The sequence below is a fragment of the Salmo salar genome, chromosome 26 (assembly GCF_965601325.2).
Source record: "Salmo salar chromosome 26, fSalSal1, whole genome shotgun sequence".
Classification (NCBI taxonomy): Eukaryota; Metazoa; Chordata; class Actinopteri; order Salmoniformes; family Salmonidae; genus Salmo; species Salmo salar.
In genome coordinates, this window is record NC_138316.1 from 15,417,501 (window position 1) to 15,435,744 (window position 18,244).

The 18,244-nt window shown below is 47.2% G+C and overlaps 1 protein-coding gene across 7 annotated transcripts in view; it reads right to left on the reverse strand.

Annotated features, from left to right (window-relative positions):
* LOC106587162 (protein CBFA2T3-like) overlaps positions 1-17,253 on the reverse strand; it is a 59,950-nt gene extending 42,697 nt beyond the window's left edge. For 2 of the 7 annotated variants that reach the window (XM_082969436.1, XM_082969437.1), the window contains exon 1: positions 16,106-17,250. In XM_082969436.1, the coding sequence (XP_082825562.1) occupies positions 16,106-16,323 (218 nt within the window). In that variant the 5' untranslated portion in view covers positions 16,324-17,250. Of the gene's footprint in view, positions 1-8,307; positions 9,679-16,105 lie in introns of those variants that run through there. The other 5 variants (XM_082969434.1, XM_082969433.1, XM_082969435.1 and 2 more) reach the window with 5 other exon arrangements.
* Positions 17,254-18,244: the final 991 nt, after the last annotated feature.

Consider the following 18,244-nt stretch of genomic DNA (forward strand, 5'->3'; position numbering starts at 1 on the left):
CCCGTCTCTCTGGCTCTCTCTCCAACTTGTAAATGTCTTCCTCACTTCCACTTTCCCTTTGTTATTCTCTCTTTTCCCCCCTCCTGCCCATCTGCCTCCTTCGTTCACTGGTATTACCACTGTGTTGTCTGTCCTCTCTCCGGATATTTCAGAGACTGCTGGAGAACTTTAGCCCCCCCCCCCCCCCACCCCCTCTAAATCAAAGTCCCCCTGCAGGGATTCAGCCCTAAGGTTTCCTTGGGAAGATAGCTCCCCCCCCCCCCCTCAAAGCACTTTTGGGGGTTTTTTCTCCAAAAATTCTGACATCAATAAAATCTCGCCCCTCTTTCCACATTTCATATTAAATCCCTGATCTGTGTAGGAACTGAAATGTTCTCCCAGTGAAGTGACAGTTTAGGAACAATACAGTACCTCACATCCTAAGTAGAGGATGTGAGGGTGTGAGTTAGGGAGGCTGGGCGAGAGATTAAGGTCTGCATAAGTAACCGGGAACACAAGGGCACTCGGCTCAAACCCATTTGAAGAATGACGGAACCATCTGTGGCAAAACTTCTGTTTCCACGAGATAACAGCTTTCTAATTCCACAAATATGTGGAGAGGCCATATCCCCATGATCGTCTGACTTGCCTTCCTTCCCCAATCCCAGCCTGAGCCCACAGCCCCCATCTAGCCCCCTTCCAGACGCCTTTAAAGTCATTGTGGAGAGGAGTGTGTGTGAACACTTAATAACTTTAACTCTATCTCCAGTCAGCGTTCCTCTCTCTCTCTCTCTCTCTCTCTCTGATAAGGGGCTGGCTGAGGGCGAGGCGGGACAAAAGGGAGGAACTCATTATATCAGAGTGTGGAGCAGCGATATGAACTTCCCCCGCTGTACGTTTGATTAAAAAATTGCTCAGTGCTACAGCAGATTTTTCCAGCGTGTTTCCTGTGTCTGTCACCAGTTCACAGGCTCAGTTCTCATAATGAAGTCAGTGTCAGCGACACAATGCATCTGCGTTTACAGACCACACCCCTTGGTTAATCAACGTCACAAAAGAGAATACTGTGTCTGAGGTGCAAGGTTTAAAATCAGTGGGTTGTTAATGTGTTCGCTATTTTACTGACGCTGTCGAGCGCTAATTTCATCGAAAAACACAACGATAATCATTTTGACTGATTCCTCTTAACACAGGAAAGCTCAGCTCTGACACCTGAGCTCAGCAAAACCATCAAGAGGTAAATTTACTGTAAGCGTTTATCCTGCAGAGACATGACAGGTTAAAATAATACCTTTAAGATGAGATTTAGATATTCTCTCAAAGTAAAACAATTCTTAGCAAATGTGATGTGGGTCTTGTAACGCTACACTCCGTACCATGGGAAATAAGACAGGCCACTTTTCTGTGTAATAATAACACAAAGGAAATGTACGCACAGAATACCTTGTTTTGAGTGAAAGTACAGTATAGTACAGTATATGTTTGTTCTGTAAGAAGTGAGAGTGTGTATCCGTGTGGGCGCTGTGTGTGTGTGTGTGTGTGTGTGTGTGTATATATATGTGTGTGTGTGTGTGTGTGTATATATATATGTGTGTGTGTCCATAGTGTGTGTGCATGTGGTTTAGACGTAACTCTCCGCTCCCACACTGCGGTGCCAATGTGTTCCTCATTACTCCAGATGTTTGGGAGCTGGACGGCTCCTCTGCTCTCTGGTATTCTCATTCTCCCCTGAGAGGCGGCCATGTCACAGTAATGTCAAACACATGTGGAGCACACTGGGGCTCCCAACGCCAAAGTCTTTCCCACTGTTTGGACGGATAAACAGGGAGGGAACCATAGCGATCGACCGCTGGTCTGCCTGCGGCTGAACCCATCACTATGGGCTCACTGGTACCCCAAATGGCAGCTTGGGTTCCCAAGGCTGGAGCCTGCCCCCTTCAATAGGCAATAAGTGATACCCACAGAAGCCCGCAAACATGTCCCAGCATGTCTCCATGAGGTTTTAAAATATATTCCATCCACATTGCAGAACTATATGTACAGTCATATAATACACATGGACAATGGGCTTCTCCATTATCACTGTTACCAGAGAACAAGACTTCACTGTCAATCTCAGAACCTAGTGATTTGAGACACGATCCTGTCCAAAACACTATCTCAGTGTCAATGTCTCGGTCTGCACCTCTCTACGCACGCACGCACGCACACACACACCACACACACACGTTACCTAAGATTATGGATTTCTCAGCTGCTGCACTTTTCATCATGGCCAGACGCTGCCAGATAAACAAAAGAGGGAAAAAAAGCCCTTTACTTCTTATTTAGCTCGTCCAAAGAAAGCATTTCTCTGTTTGAGATGAATTTCGTCTCCCTGGGAACGAAACTGGCACTTGAACGCGCTCTTTGGCCGCTAATGTTCAAATCATGGGAGAGGACAGAGCTGTGTGTGAGATACCAGACAAACACATCAAACCAGTTGGGTGCTCACACCCTGACAGCTCTGACCTGTGTGCAGTCTCCTGGTGCGTAGCCTCTCCGGGTGGAGCCCTGGTCATGGAATTGCACAATAGTATTAATGCATTATAGGAATTAGGTTCACAGGGTAATCTGCCGGCTGCTTACAGGTTGGGATTCCAGGACAGTGGAACATTCACGGTAAATCCACTGTTGCACACAACACACAGGTGGCCTCTGCGCACTGGGCAAACCAGCCCACGCAGAACGGCTTGCTGTGTTCTTAATTCACTGTTATACTCAATGCCTCCCATATACTTATGCTGACCAATCTCCTACTTGCATTTACTATACACCATTGTCTCTACTCTCTATAATAGGTTACTCAGAACTACATTATACTACATGTACATACACGCATTTGAAATGCATTATTTTTACACAGATGAGAATCTAGTCATCCTGTTGTCATGGTAGTGAGTGTTGCTATGGTGCGTTTGTGCACAGTACAGTAGTATATGCTGTATTCAGGGATGATGGCTCTGGCAATTGTCGTTTGGCCTGTGTGTCCAGGTGTCTGTGTGTTCTGCTGACCAGCTGACCCTCTCTCCTCTCCTCTCCTCTCCCCTCCACAAACACACACACACACACTCTGCCGGCTCCCGCCCACTGCCATCTGCTCCTCTCATTAATTAGAAGACGGCCAACTTCACCTGCACCGCCCGCACTCAAATTACAATAATTACCTGTCACATGCACAAGCCCCCACCCCGCTCCCCACCACGCTCCCCACCACGCTCCCCACCCCGCCATGCTCCCCACCCCGCTCCCCACCACGCTCCCCACCACGCTCCCCACCCCGCTCCCCACCACGCTCCCACCACGCTCCCACCACGCTCCCCACCACGCTCCCCACCCCGCTCCCCACCCCGCTCCCCACCACGCTCCCCACCACGCTCCCCACCCCGCTCCCCACCCCGCTCCCCACCCCGCTCCCCACCACGCTCCCCACCCCGCTCCCCACCCCGCTCCCCACCCCGCTCCCCACCACGCTCCCCACCACGCTCCCCACCACGCTCCCCACCCCGCTCCCCACCCCGCTCCCCACCCCGCTCCCCACCACGCTCCCCACCCCGCTCCCCACCCCGCTCCCCACCACGCTCCCCACCCCGCTCCCCACCCCGCTCCCCACCACGCTCCCCACCACGCTCCCCACCCCGCTCCCCACCCCGCTCCCCACCCCGCTCCCCACCACGCTCCGCACCCCGCTCCCCACCACGCTCCCCACCCCGCTCCCCACCACGCTCCGCACCCCGCTCCCCACCACGCTCCCCACCCCGCTCCCCACCACGCTCCCCACCACGCTCCCCACCCCGCTCCCCACCACGCTCCGCACCCCGCTCCCCACCCCGCTCCCCACCCCGCACCCCACCACGCTCCGCACCCCAATCCCCACCACGCTCCCCACCACGCTCCCCACCACGCTCCCCACCCCAATCCCCGCACCCCACCACGCTCCGCACCCCAATCCCCACCACGCTCCCCACCCCAATCCCCACCCCAATCCCCACCACGCTCCCCACCACAATCCCCACCCCGCTCCCCACCACAATCCCCACCCCACTCCCCACCCGCTCCCCACCACGCTCCCCACCCCGCTCCCCACCCCGCTCCCCACCACAATCCCCACCACAATCCCCACCCCGCTCCCCACCACGCTCCCCATCCCGCTCCCCACCACAATCCGGCTGCAGGTCACTGTGCTGTGACATTGTCACCTGGCGAACCAACCGGCACGGGGACCAGGCAACAGACACGATCACCTTCAACAAACAACATGACCTACCCTGCCATGAGTGACCAATAAGGACGCTCTCCTGTGTAACTAAGTGAATGTCACAAATAATCTGTATTTCTTAAATACAGTACGCAACTCACATTTTATTCCAGTTCACATGCTTGACTACGATCCTAGAGTTAAGCAATGCACGGGGGGGTGTGGTATATGGCCAATATACCACTGTTCTTATGGATACAGCCCTTAGCAGTGGTATATTGGCCATATACCACAAACCCCCGAGGTGCCTTATTGCTATTATAAACTGGTTACCAGCATAATTAGAACAGTAAAAGTAAATGTTTTGTCATACCCATGGTATACGGTCTGATATACCACGGCTTTCAGCCAATCAGCATTCAGGGCTCGAACCACCCGGTTTATAATAGTATATAACCCCCTGGTCATAGCTTCAGTGTGTTTCTGTTACCACTGTGGGGTGAGTTATGATGCCTCAAAGTGGGGCTCTTAGGGTCTATGAGGACTGGTGTTTGTCAGGCAGCAGCCAGTGAACTACACACTGCATGGTCTGTGTCTCTGCTTCTGTCCAGAGGAGGCTGGTGAGACTCCATCACTGCACTACAACATCTCTCTATTGGCATGTGGCTTTGGCACAAGAGCATGTATCTCTTTTAAAAAACTTGTTTTCCCTCCTGTGGTATTTTTCCATCCGCCCATTAAACGGGAGGGAGACATCCATACGAGTGTGGTAGTAGCAGAGACAGAATAAACTCCAGTGGGGTAATGAATGGTTTTCTTTAAGAGAGGCACTTAATGATGAAGTAGGGACATCTGCCTTTGGAGAAGAGTGGCGGGCGGTGGGGATGTTTGGTGGTAATGTGCGTTAATGCTGAACGGCTGTAGTGTGGTTTCACCTTTGGATCTCTCCATCTATTGTCTGTCTATTATCAGCTGTTCAATTATTCAGCTGATCTTTACCGCCAGGGCCAATTAAATAGTCAATTCATGTGATGTCCTGCAGAGAAAATGTCCTCTGTTTTTACAGATGCATTTAGAGACAAATCCACTGATGGATATCAGAGTTCGTGCAGGCTCAAGTGAGTGAGTTTTTGGCCAAGATGAGTCATCTGCACAGAGTAATCTTTCTTTAAGTTATATTTATTAATCTTTTATACACTGAGTATACAAAACATTAAGAACACCTGCTCTTTCCATGACATAGACTGACCAGGTGAATCCAGGTGAAAGCTATGATCCCTTATTGATGTAATCCGTTCGATCCACTTCAATCAGTGTAGATGAAGGGGAGGAGACAATTGAGACGTGGATTGTGTATCTATCAATTAAATGGGCAAGACAAAGGATTTAAGAGCCTTTGAACGGGGTATGTGAGTAGGTGCCAGCCGCACCGGTTTGTGTCAAGAACTGCAACGCTGCTGAGTTTTTCACCCCCAACAGTTTCCTGTGTGTATCATGAATGGTCCACCACCCAAAGGACATCCAGCCAACTTGACACAACTGTGAGAAACATTGCAGTCAACATGGGCCAGCATCCCTGTGGAACGCTTTCGACACCTTGTAGAGTCCATGCCCTGACGAATTGAGGCTGTTCTGAGGGCAAAAAAGGGGTTGGGTGCAACTCAATATTAGGAGGTGTTCCTAATGTTTGGTATACCCAGTGTATATCTAGTTTAGAATGTCTTCTAATCCTATTTAGTTTGATTAAATAATATTCCTTCCAACCCAATTCATTTTGTCTTTCACTAGGCTAGAGCAATGTTGTTACTTTGTCTGTCTGGCAGCGATGCCAATAGGCTGTCTCATCGATGTGCTCTTCTTCTACTCTCTGACGCCCAATACAGTTCTGCTCACTCATTATCCTGGCTGGCACAGACACCAGCTCCATATTGCATTTTCTGGCCTTGAAACTGAGAGGCGCCGTTTTTGTGAATTGAATATCTGGCAATTGACCCACTGTGGAGTCTGATCATCACACCCATGAGGTGAGAGATCGGCGTAAGCAGCTGCCTTTCACCTGTGCACCGCTAAAGGGGAGAAGAGAGGTGAGAGAGGCCTTTCAATTCCAGGCCACCTATTCCAGAATTTCAAACCATGGGAGATGATCAGGTTTGTCACGCCCTGACCAGGTGAACTCTTCTATTTTGGTCAGGGTGTGGCATTTCTATAGTTTATTTTCTATGTTTTGGTATAGCCTTGCTTTGGGGCATATTTCTATGTTGGGTTCTGTAGATTCCCAATCAGAGACAGCGTCGCTAGTTGCCTCTGATTGGGGAATCATATTTAAGTTCCTATTCCCCCCACGATGTTTGTGGGTTGTTGTCTCTTTTTGTTGGAGCAGTAGCGATACGTTTATTCTCTGTTTTGACCGTGTTATTTCAGTCTGTAATAAATAACATGAGTTCGCTCCCAGCTGCGCCTTGGTCCACTTCTTCCTTCCTGCACGACGATCGTTACAAGGTTATTCCAGGTTATGTGCACACGTTAGCCTAGGCTTCTATAAACGGTTTGGCCCATTCAGTTTGTGTGCAATATATAATCTACGGTGCCTCTGTAACACATGATAATATAGTATAAATATATATAATAAAATAATATATCACAGCCTATGAGACGTAGGTTATTTACTGCCCCTTCCACTGATTTGTGACAACAGGGCAGGGCCTGGTCCGAATACTTTGAACATGCATCCTTCCTTCCTTCAATCACGTATCACTCAAGGAAGGCGCCCACAAGATATCAAAACAAAACCAAGGCCTCTAGATGTAGGCCTACGATCCAAACTCATTACTACTTTCAGTCGGTACTTTGATGTGGGAGTTGTGGTGAGGTACAGGTACAGGTACCACCACAGGAAGAAGACACGAGAGATGCTAGAGTACAAAGCCCTAAAAACCACGACCCGACCCAACAACTGTATATTTACTCCTCCATGTTCCATCACACAAGGAGCTTCGTGCGCTCTCATCCCCACCAGCAGAAACACCACATCATGTGCCGTTAGTTTCATTAATGTAGGCCTACTATATCTAGGGGAGGGAATTTATCTAAAGACCACCTGTATCCAGAGGAAGGCAGACGCGTTATGGTCCCACATTTGCTATAAACAAACATTGCTAGAAAATGTGCTAAACTACATAGCCTGTATTTATACCGACGTATAAACGTTATAACTTCTCTGTTGTTTGCGATGAAATATGCCTACTAGTTATTTATACTAGTCTACCATTAATATTATAGACATATGAAAAGTTGTCTTATCAAGTGTCTGATATGGCTTATTGAAGCTACAATGCTTTCAATTTGGCTGATACATTGTTGCCTCTTCATCACAAATTCTACATCAGCACAATTGTTTTAGCCTATAATTTTAGGTTTTTCCGAATAAGAGAACCATCATCCAATAGGACACATCGACTGCAGTGTCTGTGTCAAAATAAAACCAATCATATGAAAACATTTTGATTCAACGCCATCAATGGGGAAGCAATGAAACTATACTGAACACGAATGTTTACTGTTTAATAACATGAATGAAAGTTCCTGTAAAAATAGCTGACAATGCGGAAACAGCGAAAACCTGAACAGCGAAAGTAGGAGTCAACAGCTTTATGCAAAAAAAGTCAAGAAAAATGGTATAATAACACATTATTTCTAATCGATGAGGGAATTGTATTATTGCCCTTGAAAATCGAACTTTTTACATGTTATTTAACATAATATAGGAAGAGTATTGGTTATATTTAAAGATCTGCATAATAATTTATGCAGCTATATTAACATCAGGGACATGTAAAATCACGTCTTTACTATGCTATGCTACCTAGCTAAATTGCGATTATCACCTAACCTCACCATCTAGCCTCGCCTATAGTTGATAAAATAAGTGTACAAATTCAAGAGTACAAAATAGGCTACCAAATAAAATGCAATATGTGCTTCATGCCAGAAGCAACCGTGTCCAAACGTCTCTCTCGCATCAAACCAGGACACAATCAGTAGGCTATAATTTCTAATTTGCAATAAACATGTAGCCTAATGGTGTGACTTACTTTGTGAAGGTCGGGTTCAGGTTGAGGTAATTGCAGCGAAGATAATCCAGACCAAAGAATGACGATTATAACGCCCCGATCCTCATTATTTGGAAGAAAGGATAAAGCCTTCGGAGATATTGAACACCATTCATAAAGGTGTTATTCCTTCTCTTTGACAATGAAAGATATTGAGCGAGAGAAAAATGATCAATTCGACACTTTTACAGTCAAACAAAAAAATATATGCGTTTCCTTTGGATTCAAAGCGGTGTTGTTGACTTTTCGGTTCAATAAATTATGAGGTAATTCACTTCTTAGATATAAATTGAAAACTATATCACAAAGCTAGACAGAGCTTTGTGATCCTTTAGTACATAGAAGTCTTTGGTTTACTGTCCATTTTCGATGGTAAAAACCAACAGTTTATCTGGATTTTGAGGGGGGGAAAAATCACAACTTCTCTCCGTTATCTAAATGTGAGCTGTTTTAGATCTCATTTTCTGTTAGCAAGGATAGGCTAATACAGTAAAGAAACCACAGTGATAGTTGATTTAGCTATGTATTAACATGTGTGCTCACCGTCGGCAAACTGATACAAAATATCGCTGCCAGAATGATCTTAAAATTGTCAGAGAAAATAGGCTACTTCACAAATCCTTGTCCGTTGCGCGCGGTGGGCTACATCCAACGTAAAAATATGAAATTCATTTGGGCATGGATCCTCTTGTTCCAAATGCTACTCCTCGGTGGACGACTTTGAACCCGTTGTTTGGCACACAATCGTCCAAATTAGTTTACAATATCAAGTCTTTATACATCCGTAAAATTAGTCTCCCTTTGTTTGAGCATGTCAAAGCTGAATGAATCACTCGATTTTGCTCAGCAGACACCACGCTTCTCAGACCGTCATTGCCAACCGATCCAACTGTTCTGGCATCGAGGACCGCTCATTCCACTGAAACAATTGGCTTGAGATGCTGTTGTCAACTCAGTCAGTAAAAATCTTTCATCATATTTCGAGCGCCTAAATGGTTCTCTTTGTTTTCGCTCATTTCGTGTTTTGGTTCATGTTGTAGTTTTCGATTATTTTGAGCTCGCGGGTCTAGTGTGCAGTCTTGTGATTCTCTCTATCCCTCTGTAGCCTTCTGTCTGCGTTTAAATCACCATCTGGAGCAGGATGCGTACGGAGCTCCTAACCTCGCTCTCTCCCTCTCCCTCTCTTTCTCTCTTCAGACCTACGAGTTGACAGCCACATTTCTGCTCGATTCTGCAATAGCATTGACAATTGACAGCACGCGTATTATCTCCATATTGTCCTTTTTTTTTCTCGATTATAGAAACTCATCAAACTCTGACCTCATGCGCACACACATACACACACTGTGCACACATATAGGCTATTGATTTATACTTGAAACAAGTACAGAAGTTTACATCATCTTATTTTGTAAATTCTAGAAATACAATGTATTCCCCACGTGAGGTTTTTACTTCAGCCCGATTGGATTTATTAACTCTCTTCACTGTCATAGGCCTATTTTATGTGCAAAGAAACAGCGAATATTTGTAGCCTAGTGTTAAGTTAGGCTAATTCCATACTTTAGTTTAGGCGATATAGCCGACATCAAATGGTCAGAGGGGTTAGATCAAGTGTAAATACGGGCGCCTACAGTAGGCTATAATACCAGGTATGCAATCTATATTGTCTCACATTTTCCCCATAGAGAATCATTTTCCCCAAATCTACCCAAGGGGGCCGCTGTTTCCTCACATCAGCAGACGCCAGCTCTAAAAACCACCTCACTCGTCGCCTAGACAATCTCCACATGCAATGCCATCAACATCATCTCATCATTTCTACCAATGGCCTCACAATTAACTGCTCGTTCAGACGCTTGACAATCAGTGGACATTTTCCTCTTACTTCTCAATAGACAATGGTAGAAAATAAATACAAGATTTCTGCTTTAGTCTAGGGAGGCCTAATTTTGTTCCCCCGACACTTTCGCCCATGCATGAGGGTACTATATGGTCAAGACAGTATTTATTCATTTTCACCAAAGAATACAAGTGATAAACAACAATATAGATTTAAAAATATTAGTAAAAAAATAACGGTGTGCAGTAGCTATCACAAAAGGTGATTTTGGCTGAAAGGTGTCTGTAAAAATAATATTGTCAGAGGTTGGATTTGCACCTCCAGAATCTGCAGGCAAACACCATAGTGCGACTGTTCTACGGTCATTCCATCCGACATCCTCATAGTGTTTGTGTATTTGAGTTAATGCTGTATTTTTTGTAATGGCATAGGCAGTAGGCCTATCTGCATACATATGATGGCTTGGCGTTTACCACAAATGCCAATGCCTAGTTTACCGTGTAGGACTATTTGCATTAGCACAGTGGCCTATCCCAATTGTAGCTCCCAGACGCCGGCAATTTGAAAAAAATAAATAAATTGGTCCTCATTTACTGACGCGTTGAACCGCCGCGCGCCATAGTTGAAAAACCTTGTGCTAAACGATGACGTCACATCTGCCAGGTTCATCTGGTTTCACTAGCTGAGAATTCTACACCTGTGCCCTTTACGCTTTGTTGGAGACACGGAGGAAGAGGGGTAGCCTACTGAAGACAAAACAAACACTCTCCTCCTAACCTCTACTATGTCTATAGAACAAACAAAGTCAGTCAAGAGTACACAGAGACAGCTGCTATCCAGTGTGTCCTGTCTCACCAGCCTGTCAGGTGTCCGGAGTGTGAGGTGTCCTCTCAGATACAGGTAAGAGGAACTGTCTAAAGGGGATGTGTTGTTTCTGTGTATTACTGACCATTTCAGATGTCAAACAGGTTATACAGTTGGAGGTAATCTTTATGATCATTGATATGATTAGTGAATGGCCACAGACCCATAAGTAAACCAGTAGGAACAGGGATCTCTATCCGCCATCATAACCAAGCATAAGGGACTGGAGTGAGTGAGTGAGTGAGTGAGTGAGTGTGTTGTGGCCTAAAATGATTGCTCTCAGTTGGGGAGAGAACTGATAAGGTATATTGTACAGTACTTTCCATTGCAATTTCTTCTTCTCTTTATGACAGCTGCTATGATTCTCTATCTACCATATCAAAGTCTGATCCATCCAGTGAGCAGCCTTAAGACGAATCAGAGATCCTACAGCTCTGTCTGCCTCACTCAGATTTGGAAACATATTCAGGCCAGGTCTCTACTAAAAGATCTAGGATTTCTCGAGAAAGAGAGAGAGAGAGCTAGTTGTGTGTTGTATATACACTAATCCATGCATTTCTGAATAGAAACAATTTCTCAATATTTACCTTTGCTGTTTTAATAATTCAGACACCAACACTATAACTGCTGCATTGGGCTTAGAATGGTGGGAGAATAAAGTACACACACCCAGACACGCGTACACACCCTCACACATTCCCCAATGCAAGTAACCCATCAGAGTCCTATCAGGGGTTCCATGTGGCATCCTGGAATTTGGGTTGTCAAGGAGATGGATGGTGGATCGTCCCAGGACTTGATGGAGTGTTTATAGCCCCTCTCTCTCTCTCTCCTGCTGGGGAGTTATAGCCTTGCCTGTGCTGGCCCTGCAGGTCCATCTGAGGGCCACACACACGTGTGTGTGTGTGTGTGTGTGTGTGTGTGTGTGTGTGTGTGTGTGTGTGTGTGTGTGTGTGCGTGTGTGTGTGCGTGCATGCGTGTGTACAACTGAACGTAAAGGTATGTTTTAGATTGAATATCTTTACGTTTTATGTTAACCTAGGTCTTTTTGTTTAATTAGAAAAAATAATACTGGATGTTGGAGAGGTGATGGGTGGGTAGGGGGGGGACCATGAGTGACAGTGTGTGGGGCATGGGGTGAAACCAAAAAGGATTCCTGTCACCATGATAGCATTATGATTGACGGCGTGCTATTCTCCTCTGGGAATATGGGCAGACGGCTTGTCAGCTCCCCAAATGACAGCCCCTCATTCTTTTCTTAATTTTGTCTTTTGTTGGGTGATGTGTTGGATGGGATGACCCTCCATGTGGCGCGTCTGATAACTCATCCCCACAACAGAAACACAAGGTGGGAACTATATTTATCTCTCTCAATGAACTGAACTCCCTCGTTTCCTGACACTCGTCTTCAGACCCTGACTTCCCTTTGATGGCATTAATGAACACAAATGACCCGGCTTTGTCTCCTCTCTCTTTCTCTCTTTCTTTCTCCCTGTCTTTCTTTTGTTCTCTCCATCTCGTTGCGTTGCCTGTATCTGATGGTGGTGGAGGACTGGTCTGAGATGCGCCGGGTAGATTGAGGGGCTGATCATTGTGTAGGTATGGTAATGAAGGTCTCTGTGACAGACTGGGGACACGGGGCAGCGGAGGCTCTACAGGGAGAGAATTCACAGAGGTCTGGACTGGAGCATTTCCTCCACTCACATATTGTAAATCCTTTCCTATAGCTCCAGTCACAGCCTAGCTGGCGTGTTGAAAAGAGATAAGGCCGCTGTGCCTCTCGTCTGAAAGGAACGCAGCTCCATTGTGCTCTGCTGCTTGGATCCACATTCAGTGGACGCTGTTATTGAGTTGCCATTAAAGGCAGCAATGTAAAAGTAAATTATTTGGGGGAGAAGCAGTTAAAACAAAATAGTCTCTTTCCCTCTAAATGAAAAAGATAACACGCTCAGGATTATACTGTGCGTTTGTCAGTACACTTTCTGATGCAACCCATTGCACTGGTGTGACAATGGGAATGTGAAATCAAATCAAATTGAATTTGATTGGTCACGTGCACATATTTAGCAGATGTGATTGCAGGTGTAGCGAAAGCTTTTCGCAATAGAAACATTCCCATTGTTGTTTTTGACACTCACGTTGAAGTTTGATATTTCGAGGTGATATGACCGTGGAAGCTGTGTGTTATCCGACAGCTTTTATATCGGCGTCGTGAACGTCTTAAAGTCATCTGAAAAGTCATCAGATGATGCCTGAGAATAGAAAACACAGGATGAGAGAGCTCCTCTGCTGTAATGTAGCATGGCGCAACGGATCATTGCTCCATCTAGTCAAGCACACGTTTGATGCTGGTTTTACAAATTGCATCATAGACCCTCTGACATTCTATTTGCAATCGTGCAGTAAAGTGGCCGTTCAATCCATCGAAGCATGATGGGAATTTGAACTCAAAATGACGCTCTCTTCTTTTTAAACAGTCATTCTCCTATATGATGTTTAATTCATAGCAGGGCCAGAGGACACACCCACACACACACACACACTGTACTATGCTTATCTCAGTGTGTGTGAAAGAGGAGACCCTGAGGTCAGTGGTGGCTGGTGACCAGCCCTGCTAAAGGACCAGGAAATAGCGCCTCGTTAAAGTGAAGTGTTTACTAAAGAGCAGGATGCAGGAACAGGAGAGAAAATCAAGTGGGCAGCAGTGGAAAGTTCTCAATTTACCGTGTTTTCTGTTTGCACCTGAATACATCCGCATGTAGTCAGGCAAGCAATTGTGTCCACATTGGCATGCAAGAGAGAGAGAGAGAGGGAGAATGTGTGTGTGCAGACAGTTGGTAGTGCTGGGACTGAAGATAGCAAGGAGAGAGGCATGGTGCACTGTATCAAGTGAACATCTGTTCCTCACAGAAACCGCAAAGCTGGTGCAGAGGAAATAGAGAGGATAACTGCTCTCTCTACCCCCCTTCTCTCCCCCTCCTCTCTCTCTCTCTCTCTCTCTCTCTCTCTCTCTCTCTCTCTCTCTCTCTCTCTCACATTCTCTCGTTCCCTCTATTTCTCTCTTTTCACGACGATATTCGTCACAGCCCCATCCCCCATCATCCTTGTTTTACACCCATCTCTGTGAAGAGATTAAGAGAACCTATATGTAATACAACCCAGTTGTGTAATGGGCGATGATAAGCTTGTTGATGGAGACAGAGAGGTAGAGTAGAATATGCGTCAACCTTTGAGCCAGATGTCCTCAACACACGAGTAGCCATTGGAGCGTGTGCACTGTAAATACACAAATGTCTCTCATGCACATAAAGCATATGCCTTTCTCTAGCCACGGAGGATCAGGAAGAGCTGAGCGTTCATGAAACCTATGAGCTTTGTTGTGATTTCATTCCACCTTTTCCCTCAAAGTCTCTGTCTAGATTGAGTCTACCCCTCCGTCCTCCCTCTCTCCCTCCCCCCTCTCTTTCCCTGCCCTCCCCTCTCTCAGGGCCGGCTGTGAGGGTGCGCTGGTGTTGGCGGGTGGCAGTTCCTCATTGTGGTGTGCTGTGTGCTGTGTGCGCGGTGATAAGACACAGGGAGAGGAGCCAGCGTGCCGACATATCCCTGCCACTGTGGTTATCATCCGCCGCAGCTGTGCCTGAGCCCTGCGACATCTGCTCCCTCACAGGAAGCCTGCGCCGCGTCTCATAACGCCTCACACACACACACAGACATACACACACACGCACACACACACACACACACACACACACACACACACACACACAGAAATACACACACATAGAAAATATCACAAGACCATTACCATTATGATGCCTGAACGGTACCCCCCCCCCTTCCCCACACCCCCCCAAACAGGTAAACTACCTGATCAGACAAAGAGTGTTGTTTATAGGGACATGGGTTCCTCCCTGGAACATGAGGCAAGCCTGACGGATGGGACCAGCGTTTACCTCAGTTCTGCTGGCTTTTTATCAGAGAATTACAGGGGATGCTTATGACTAAGCCTAATTATAGAGTGCTTATCACTGAAATGTTCACAAAGCTCATTACTGCCAAGAAATGGGAGCTGCCGCAGGTAATTCACTATGTTGGGTATTAGTCCTCCTCTAAGACGGCACCCCTTTTAAATATTTAGAGTCTATAAAGTACAGCTTTAATGTCTGATGCTTTTAATGTATTTCTGTGCTACTGGCCTCACTGATTTGTGAAGTTTTTACCTAAAGGCACATCTCCAGTTTTTACACTACTTTAATCAATTACCAGATTTTCATTTACATTGTTGACAGCGGGTGCTTGAAAACAGTCCTCTCGCTGTTGATAGAGTGAATTTGAGAAAGGAAGAAAGTATGAGATTAAGATTACAAGGACATTTCCTTAGTGTTCCACCGTATTTCTCCCTTAGCCAGTGATGCTGTTGAGTGTGCTGGTCTGACGGCTAGAAGCTAGCAGACAGGAGAGGGATGGGGAGGTGAGGGGAGGGGACCCCGCTAACCTAACTAACAGCCCTGATGGGGTCAGTAATATCTCTCGGGGTCCTGACCTGGGCTTGACAATGAATGAGCCTCACTCAACATCTCCGACCCTCCACCTTCCACCCTCCCCCGAGCCCCTCAGAAACACAATAAAGGGAAGTGTGCCCCTCCAGCTGCCAGGGGAAGCCCAGAGGGAAGTCCCCATCCTCGGGTCCTCACCAGCCTGAACCCCTTTCCCTCCCAGCCCACTTGGACACATGTGCCACTGACTTCTAATGTCTTTACAGTGTAGGGCTTTGACAGCAAACTATGCTTTCAGTAATGAAAACAAGTTGGGGTCTGTTTTGACCTTGAAAATCAAGTGACAGTTGGTAAAGCGTTTCACCATAGTTACAGGAGCTACAGTAGGAAGCTAATTTCCATGTCTTGTCTGGAGCATGTGGTGCTAACTCAACACAATCTGATTACACGTCAATCACTCCAACTTAATGAGGAGAAATGACAGCAGGAGTTTCTCCACAATCACTCGTCACTGTAGCGCGCTGCCAACAGAGGCACAGCCTGTAGTACCTCTCATAACACAGAAAAGGATCGCCACCTACCTTGGTTGGCTGTGCGGTAGCTCCTGGTTGCCAGGTTGGGGTTTCCAGATTCCAGCCTGTGAGGGTTCCGCCTGCACAGCGTCCCCCTGCGACTGGTCAGCATCACCGTGGGAACCCTGGGAGGAGCGGTCAAACTGGCCGAGGTGGAGGCTGAGGTTGAGTCTCTCCGTAGGTCAGACCTCCTCTGCCGTTCCAGGTGGACCTCGGCAGCCATGCTCTGCACCCGAAGCCCCCCTCCCCCACAGCAGTAATCCACAACGTTGTCCTGTCCTCTGTGTGTTTTTAGAACTCTCGACTGGTCAGGGGACACACTAAACCACACAAGTTGATAGGTCTGTCTGTCTTTCTCTCTGTGGTCAGTGTGCAGACCGGAGGGTTGATGTCCTTTCTCCTGTGGGCTCAGGGTGCTGACTGACTGACTTATCCAGGCCTGGGGAGATCACAGAGTGAGTCCTCTGGCTCTCATGATTAGAACATGAGCCCAGCACAGCCAGATCACATGGCTGCCAGACAGAGAGAGAGAAAAAACTGGACTTCCTTTTAGCTTTATGCAGCTAACACAGTCTTCAAATGACTCTTCCTTTACCTCGTACTTTTGTCCCGTCCACGACACGTCACTTCAGATGGATCGCGGCGCTACCAGACTTGTGTAATTATCTGTGTCCGATGCTCTTTCTCTCCACCCAGTAGTCTCTCTCTCTCCTTCTCTTTCTCCGACTCACTCAACAGGAGTGTGTGAGGTAACAGTGTGTGTGTGTGTGAGTGGCAGGGGGAGGTCAGCTAGCCTCGTGGCTCCTCGTTTCCTCGTTGTTCTGGCTGTGGGGCAGTGCACTGGCCTGAACCCTCCTCTAGTCCACACAGGGAAAGCAGAGCAGTGGCAACCGTGTGAGCCGCGACTGTGTGCAACTGTAACACTGTGTGTGTATATGTCTGTGTGTGAGTCCTGTCCCCGCCATGTGAAAGGGGTGGTTCCCCAGGGGAAGGTAAACAGTGCTGCTGGGTTGTGATAGCGGTAGACACCAGCCTCGGTCTCCGTTGGGGTTTCCTCTGGCAGGAACCAGCTGTGTCTGTAGCCGGGTCAGGCCAGGCCGGGCAGCACTGTTTTCCCGTTCCCTCCGGACACAGACAGGGCTCCTCCTGTTCCTAACACTTCCTCCCTAGACCCTTCACTCCATCTCTCCTTTCCTCCGCCTAGCCAGCCCTACCCCCAACTCTGCACCCTATGGATAGCTCTGCCCCCCCCCCCCCCGACACCGGCCTTAGGGGGGTTTGTTCACCCCCTGGTTAGATGCTGAGGGTCCTGTCTTCACTCACTGTGGTTCAGTCAGTCCAGATGCCAAGTGTCTCTCTGCCCTGGCCTCTCTGCTCTGTTGTCCCAGTGGTGTGTGTGTGTGTGTGTGTGTGTGTGTGTGTGTGTGTGTGTGTGTGTGTGTGTGTGTGTGTGTGTGTGTGTGTGTGTGTGTGTGTGTGTGTGTGTGTGTGTGTGTGTGTGTGTGTGTGTGTGTGTGCGCGCGCTCCAGCAGGGGGGTAAAATCAGTAACAGGGGTTCCTCTGTGAAACGACAGTGAGGGTACAGCTGGGACCCCTCTGACCCGCAGAGCACGCGGTGTGGTGTAGCTGGGACAGAAGTGAGAGGGGATGTGAGCACACAGATGTGCCGTCCATCTGTCTGTCAGAGTGAAACCAGCACACAGATGGTGGACAGCAGAGTGGATGTGAGAGTAACGGGTGTGTGAGGTGGAGGGCGGTGTTCACTCATCTGACACATTTGGGACTTGGGAAACTATGAAATTATAGATTGACAGTCAGTTGGTTTCATTTCCTTTTTGTTTTCTAGGTGCTTTCTATGTTAGAGAGCCTTCCCTGCCTCAACTGTGCACTAAGATTGAAGATTATTTGGGGTAAAAATACAGCATCAAAAATAATTTGTTAGTATATTCAAGCTTCTCCCAATGACATCATCCAATCTGATGGAATCTGCTGCCATGTAATATTCAGTGGAATGAATACATGTACCGAAGTTGGAATTTTCATGTTTATATGTACTGTATGTATGTGTGTCCAGCATTTCTCCCTCTCATCATGCTGACCCTCTCCATGGCTACATGTAAGCGCCGTGAGTTAACATGTGATGA